This window comes from Morus notabilis, unplaced genomic scaffold (genome assembly GCF_000414095.1).
Source record: "Morus notabilis unplaced genomic scaffold, ASM41409v2 Scaffold699, whole genome shotgun sequence".
In the NCBI taxonomy this organism is placed as follows: Eukaryota; Viridiplantae; Streptophyta; class Magnoliopsida; order Rosales; family Moraceae; genus Morus; species Morus notabilis.
The window spans coordinates 431,810-439,961 of NW_010360714.1; the positions used below are offsets into that span (position 1 = coordinate 431,810).

Consider the following 8,152-nt stretch of genomic DNA (forward strand, 5'->3'; position numbering starts at 1 on the left):
CCTCTAGAGCATCAGTCTCAACGGAGTGCATTTCTAACGCATACTTTAAGTCTCGTTCGTTTCACAAATTTAAGTTAAAAATTTGAATTTAAAAATAAATTTATATGAAAAAAACAATATAATAATAATAATTGTTTTGGAATTCTTAGAAAAAAAGACGATAGTAAAAAGTTTGAGTTGTAATTTAAATTGTGAGATAAACTTAAGTTAACGCAAATTTTATCTTTAAAAGAACACCAAAATTTTCTCCATCAAATTTTTTTTTTTATAAATTTCAATGGAGATTGCAATTAAAACAAGAACCAAAAAAAAAAAAAAAACATGTGCAGACACTAAAGTATGTATTTCCAATATTTTGTTCCTTAGAGTTATGCATTTCTTTTCCAATGCTTTTGTTGTTTTCTTATGACAGTTGTTTGTGAGTTTTTTTATAATTCAACTCTTTTTGGGCGTTATCCTTTTTTGCCCCTTTTCAAAGCATTTTTTTCCCCTTAAGAAAGCATTAATGGAGGCTTTGCCTCTTTATGAGGTTAATGTCCCTGGATGAATTACAATAATTTTTGAAAGAAAATACAACAATAATAGTTAAAAGGGAACAATAATAGTTGAAAGGGTTATATTATTTTATAAATCAAATTAAGACTAAAATAAATTAGTTAATGAGAGGGTTAAATCATGTATTATGAAAAGATTTTTTTTTTGTGAATATGAAAATAATATCTTTAAAATAATAGTTTTTTTTTCAAATATTTATTAAAAAAGTATAAATTATTGAGGATATTTATAAATTTTAAGGGTGTAAATAGAACCACTTTAGGTTTTATACTATTAGCCTAGAAAAAAAAAACACTGTTAATATCCCAAAATATGTTTTTTTTTTTATAAAGCAATAAGTAAGTTTTTTTGTGGCAAATATAAATAAGTTTTTGGTTTACCTTATCTTGACTAAAGTTTTTGATTTACTATTTTTGTGAAAGAGATTGTAAAAAAGTACTCTACGCAAGCTTGAAAAGGGTCGGTGTTGACATGACATGATCATATTTTTGTTTATTAGTACTGAAATTTCCACATGAAAACAAATTATTGATTGGATTTAATATGACAGTTTCCTTTGCAATAAGTGGCGGTCGCATAGGTTTTAGTCCAACCAAGATCTTTTTCTTTTTCCCCTCCAAAATAATTTTTTTTCTTTTTCTTCTCCGAATCTTCCTTCTATAATGAAAATACTAATTTTGGACAATTTTTTGAGATAAATTATTTTGATATCTTGTGTTATAGTGAAATATACTCTTAATATAATGTATTTTTAATAATATGCCTTTATAAAAATAACTCAATAAAAAAGTTTTATTAGTAAAATAACTTTTCAAAAATGTTTATTTGTAAAATGATTACGGAACGACCAAGAACGATTACTTTTTATAAAGAACGACCGGGTGATATTTCTTTATAAAAAATGAAGAAGGTCATTTTGTCAATTTTATTTTGTTGGATAATCATTTTAGCATATTTCTAATATTAAATAGGTACTTTTAAATTTTAAGAAACACTTATTTAATATCTTGAGTTCGTTTTTTAAAATATAAATGGCTCGTTTAGTTCGCTGATTTGAGTTTTTAATTTGAGTTGAGATGTGACTTTATGTGAGAGCTTGTTACTGCAATAAAAAAGTTAGATGTGAGTGTTTCTGAGAGCCTTTTATTATAGTAAAACTCATATCGATGAAATAAACAGGGCCAAAATGTGCAAAGTACCATTTTAATTAATTAATTTAAAATTAAATTTTACTCTAAAGTTTCGTTCATTTCACCAATTTGAGTTTTCAGTTCTAGAGGTTTCTACAGTTAAAAACTTTTAGAAAATGTCACATCTAATTTTTTCTGTTATAATTAAAAACTCTTAAAAAATGTCATATCTTAGTTCGAATTAAAAACTCGAATATGCGAGACGAACTAGGCCTAAAAAATTTCAAAAATAAAATAAAAACTTACATGCAATTTTCATATCTTCAGCAAAGAAGAAAATGCAGACCAAGAATTCTTGCTTAATGTCCTGACATCTCATCCCACCATCTTCCCACGTTCTGCTTGAAAGTAAAGATCTCAGCCCTATTAGCCGTCGTCACCAGGTACCAGGTATTGGGCAAGTGGGAAAGATCAGCGAGCGACAGTGGCCGGCCAAGGATTGGCTCTCGCCAAGCCTATTCTGCACCTTCTGCCCACTTTCTGCTTTCTCGTTTCCGGCCACCATCTTCCCCACCATCTCGCAAAACCGCGTCTCTCACTCTCTCTCCCTCCTAGCTTCTCTCGTCAGTCTTGGTTGGTCATATACAATAAGTAGAGTGAGAGAGATATGGTAGAAGAGAAGATCTGATCAATTGAAGTTGCAATGCACCATCTAGTTTGTGATTTGGGAACACAAAATCTCCTACACCTTCCCTTTTCATAGCTCACAGCTCCACTTTGGCAAGAAACACAGAGCGAGAGCGACATGGAAGAAGAAGCCACGGCCATGGAAGTCAAGGAACATCCTCACTCCAATCCAAGCTCTTCCAGTCGGGTCGGACTCAAAAACTCCATCCAAACAAGTTTCCGAGAAGACTACCAAAATTAAACAGCTTCTTAGCTTATTCCCTTTCATCAAAAACCCAGATCTACTAAAATTAAAATTAAAATCACATATCAAAACCAAACATTTCTAGTTATTCAATGAAACCAAACAGATTAATATCTCAAAATCAAATTCTGAGTTTAGGAGGTGCGTCGCGTGGGTGGGATCGGTGGCTACAGATCTGGGCTCGCCGGAGATGAGTTGCGCGGGGGTGGGGCTTGTCAGGGCTGGGACTCGGTCATTTTTTCCCCATCTAAAACCAGAAAATTGCTCAAGAAAATGAAAAAAAAAGCTTTGGAGATTCGTCGCGATGACGTGGAGATAGAGGAGAGAGAAGAGGAAGAGGTGACAAGTAGAGAGAGAAACAAGGTTGAGGAGAGAGAGAATAAGATAGAGAGAGAAGAGGGCATTGGAGAAGAGAGTGAAGAACGAGGGAGAAAATGAAAACGGATGAAATCCGTTTTCAGTTTTTCAGAAAAGACAAAAACGTTTTTGTTTTTGTTTTTTGAAGACTTTTACACCAAACGCATTTTACATTTCTGTTTTCATTTTGTAGTCTCGAAAAACGTAAAAAATAAAAACATAAACAAACAGGGTCACTATATTTTTATTTTAATATTTTTATTTTTAGATGTGTTTAAATATTTTTTGAATTTTTATGGAACTTATTAGCTTTTAGTTGATCAATTAAAAAGGTAGTTTCAACATTGGTAGAAGAGAATATCTGACCATTTGAAGTTGAAATGCACCATCTAGTTCGTTATTTGGGAAACTCCGTCGTAGCCTGCACGTTTTCTTAGGCCCCGTTCACTTCGTTAATTCGAGTTTAGAATTCAAGTTTTTTTACAGTAAAAAGCTCTCACAAACAATCACATCTAACTTTTTTGCTACAGTAAAAAGCTCTCACATAAAGTCACATCTCAACTCGAATCAGTGAAGTGAACGGTGATTTGTAATGAATCTGAACATTTGAAGATTTGAAAGAGCCGATCAATTTGAAGATTTGGGGTTGTTCATTACACATGTATTCAAACCCAAAGTTACAGTGTTTTTCCTTTCAAAAATAATTTAAATAAAAAAAATCCCTTTAATAATTCTCTCATAAAAAATTTGAATCAAAACTTAAATCAGTATTCAAATACACTTCCTAAACGGGCCCCTTTTACATATGTTGATTGGGTTTTGATTATGATTGTTTATTGGAGGCCATCCGAATTTGATCTAAGTTTTTGGTTTATAGGTTTTTTTAAAATTTAAATTTTTTGTAACAAAAAAATAATACAGTATAATTAAGAATTATAGTTTGAACTATCTAAAAACTTTCAAACAAACATCATTTGATTTGGGTGTGATTTTGATTGTTTTGATTTGTGTTTTTAATTTTGACTTTTTCGTGATTTGGATTAAGGCAGGAATAGACTATTTATTTTTTTAATTTTTTTAATTTTTATACGTGTTTAAGTATTTTTTGAATTTTTATGGAACTTATTAGCTTTTAGTTGATTAATTAAAAAAGGCAATTTGAACATTTTATGTGTTAAAAAAAACTCGAGGTATTAAAAAGATACTTTTAAAAACTTGAAGGTATCAATTTTTAAAAACACAGGGTAATAAAAAACATATTTTGCTATAATACATAGTATCATACTAATAGTATTTGCATAATATTTGAAAATGATTGTAAATAGTAGATTTATGAAACTAAATTATGTAAATAATTTATTTTAAAATTGTAGAATGCTTAGCTGTTGGTGAGGGATTGTTATTTGCGTAGGACAGTGGACTAGCAGTCTCCTTGGTTAATAATCCAGCCAGTCTGCCTATTAAAGAGCCTATTTTAGCAGACATCAGATTGTTTGGTGGTGGTTCATGTGGCTTTGTTACACGTACTTGTAATAAGACTGGTCTACACACTAACCCAGTTTGCCTTCTCATTAGACACTTACCAATATTGGTTAGAGGAATTTTTAAATTCCATTTATTTCACCGATTCGAGTTTTATTAAGATAATAAATTTTAAAAAACAGTCACATCTAATTTTTTTGTTACAGTAAAAAGCTCTCAAATAAAGTCACATTTCAACTCGAATTAAAAATTCGAATCAGCGAACTAAACAAGTCCTTAAATTATATCTCATCTATTGTAAGTGTCGAGATGACAAATATGTAATGATTTTTTATCCCGCTTTTTTTTTTAAATATTTAAAGTAAATAAGAGTTTACTATGTAAATATTTGTTTATATGATAAAATCTATTTATGAAAATTTACGTGATTTTTTTTACTAATATAAATGAAATATTTACACAAATTTTAATAGTGAGCTTTCCAGCACCGATTATAGAAAATTCATGTAACCACATTATCTTGTTTTAGCGGTGAATTTTCTTGTAATACTGTACAAATCAATTTGTTTATTAAGTTTGTGTTAGAAAATAATATGATAATTAATTTTACTATTTATTTGCTGAATCCTATAGAGTTATTTGTCAAAACTTGTCACAACAACAAATTGAAAATGATATACTTTTTTCTTATTTTTTGTGGCTTTCTTGTATTTTTTATGATATTAGGTCTTATTATCAATATTTATTAATTTCACATTTTTTTGAGTTTTTAATTTCAGTTTTGTTACAGTTAAAAATTTGCGTAAAAAATCAAATTTAATTTTTTCTGCTACAGTTAAAAGCTATTGTATAAAGTCACATCTCAACTCGAATTAAAAATTTGAATCAGCGAATTAAATTGAAGGAGACATGAAGATAACTCTAATTTCCATCTTAGTTAAGCTCGTAATCTGGTAAAGTCTTTGGTGACCAGATGACTTACAAAATTACAAGTAAAAACGAAAACGACAACCTGATGCAAAAAAAATATTGACGAGTTCTTTAGGTGGTGTAAAATAGTCCTACCAAGGATCAACGTGTTATTTAGCAACACAAGCATCAATTCGCGTTCACACGGTATTCTTGTATCGCAGGAGATGTGGTGCCGATAAATAATTAGGGGATATTTAGTTAGAGAATTCAAACCATGATTTGAATCATGGTTCATAATTCGTTACAGTGTTTTCTCTCACAAAATGCAGGAGATGTGGTGCCGATAAATAATTAGGGGATATTTAGTTGGAGAATTCAAACTATGATTTGAATCATGGTTCATAATTCGTTACAGTGTTTTCTCTCACAAAAAATATACGTAAATAAAAAATAATTCTAATCACATGATTCTAATTCATGAACCAAACGTCTCCTTAGTTTCACTTATAAAATCAAATAAAATGCTAAAAAGGAAATAATAGTCAGGTATATGAATACAAAATATCATTTACAATTACTTTAAAAAATATATATCATTTACAATTGATAGAAATGTACAGCAGTAGATAATCTCATCGTACTGAAGCCACACAAAAAATCTCAAGAAACAAATCCAACCAAGAAAACATAACTAAACACTTGACTAAACGAGACAAACGCACAAAAATACTGCTTTAATTTATTTGAGTAATCTATTAGCACATTGAAGAAATTCACTTAGCTAACTTTGAATAATTAACAAAGCAATGCAGGTAAAAGAGTTGGGTTACACCAAGAATATAGATTTGAAAAACAAAAATAAATAAAAAGAAATGTCTCAATCGGTGTGTATGCGTCACGATCTTTCTTCTTTTTCTTTTCTATTTTTTTAATTTATCTATGTCTATATCTATCTATACCTAAATGCTAAGAAATGAATTTTTTTTTTTTTTAGGAGTGGGGGTGGGGTGAAAGAAACATTTCTTTATCCCCTGCCCCTTCTTATTAAAATTTTTTTTTAGCTTTTTTTTAGTTTTTTTTTTAAAATTTTTTTCCTCCATTTTTTATTGCATCTTTTAACCATTGATTTTTTTTATATTTTTAAATATATCTCATTTTAAAAGTATAAAAAATATAAAAAATGATAAAAAAATTTCCCCTACTAACTTCCTAGTATATCAATGCGATTTTTATATATATATATTTTTGGAAATGAATGTGATTTATATTTTATACATTATTAATGTATATTTCGATCAAAAGAATTATTCAACTCCCAAACAAAATCCAAAAAAATTAAAAAATTAGCGCGTAATACTAATTACGTTTTGGATTTCCCAAACTGTCGTCTTCGGTCTTCGCTTGTCGAATCTGCCATCTGGCCGATCCGCTTTGACAAGCTGTCACCTTGAAAAAACTTGCGTGGTCAGGTCAGGAGCTCCCGTGGGTTAAACACAAGGAATCTCTGGTCTCGACTCTCGCCCTCATATGAACAATAAAGTGGGCCCACTCCCTTCCTATTCGGCTTTCTGACCGAGCTGGCGCTGAGCTCACTCACTCTAAGTGGGCCCCACTAATCCCAGTCACACTCTTCGTCTCATTCGCCGCCACGTGGCACCGCGTTTTCCTTCGCGGCTTCCATCGACGGCGTTTACCAGTCTCTTTAAAAGTCTCACTTCCCTATATTTTTTTTTTCCGTTTCAACCATAACGCCTCTCACGATAAATTGATAATCATATCTCCTTTCTATTTCGTCAGGTCCCCTCTTTTCTCACCCGAAAATCCATTTTCTTTCCTCTTTCTCGCTCGATTTTCTCGGGAAAGTTGCACAACAATCATCTGGAGTTGTCGGAAGAAGTTTGAAGTGGTTAATTTGTCGGTTATTCTTCGTGTATGTTCCCGATTGAAGCTGTGCACTTTCTTTTCGTTTTCTCGATCAATTTTCTCGGTAAGGTTGCGGAAGAATTATCTGTAGTTATAGATAGACGTTTGCAGTGCTTAATCAAAGCTGTCCACTTTCCGTGCTCAATTTTCTCGGTGAAGTTGCTGAAGAATCATCTGAAGTAGTAGCAGGAAGTTTTCAGGGGTTAATTTCTCGGTGATTCTTCGTTTTTTGTTCCTGATTAAAGCTGTCTACTTTCTTTTCGTTTTCTCGCTCAATTTTCTCGGTAAAGTTGCGGAAGTATAATCGGAGCTAGAACCTCATCGAAGTTGTCTATTTTGTCGACGAATTTGCGGAGGAATTGTCTGAAGTAAAGGGGCGGATGGAGCAAGAACTTTCTCGGGGTTAATTTCTTGGTGATCATTGAATTTTGGTTTCCGATCGAAGGTGTGGAGGTGGTAATTTAGATGGATTTTGTTCTCGATGCAGCACATACCTCGATTTTTCTCCAGTAGCAAGCGAGGCAAGGCCATGGATTCGAAGAAGAACCCTAGGAAGCCGCGGCTCGAGCGTCGCAATGCCGCCAGGTACATTGAGTACAACGCGGCCTTGTCGCATTCGTCGTCATCGTCTTCATCGTCGTCGATCGAGTCGTCGCCGTCGCCGTCGCTCCACACTCGGTCTCTCGATTTGTCCGACAAGATGAGCTTCCGAGTCGAGGGAACCGAGGGCGAGTTCGATCGGATTTGCCGGAGCTTAGGGCTTTCTGGTCCCGAGGACTTCGCTATTTCTCTGGCGGCTTGGGAGGCTCGGAAGGTCCGATCCTCTTCCGCTCTTCTTCCAAGGTCCAGGCCTTTCCCCCCG

General features: G+C 32.5%; 1 protein-coding gene across 2 annotated transcripts in view; it reads left to right on the plus strand.

The window, feature by feature from the left end:
- Positions 1 to 7,121: 7,121 nt before the first annotated feature.
- The window catches only part of LOC21398064 (mitogen-activated protein kinase kinase kinase 1), a 6,755-nt gene continuing 5,724 nt past the window's right edge, over positions 7,122 to 8,152 (plus strand). For both annotated transcript variants that reach the window (XR_002902122.1, XM_024165013.1), the window contains exon 1: positions 7,122 to 8,133. Coding sequence is in view for 1 of the 2 variants with exons in the window: in XM_024165013.1 (XP_024020781.1) it covers positions 7,772 to 8,133 (362 nt within the window). In the remaining variant the exon portion in view is untranslated. The remainder of the gene's footprint in view (positions 8,134 to 8,152) is intronic.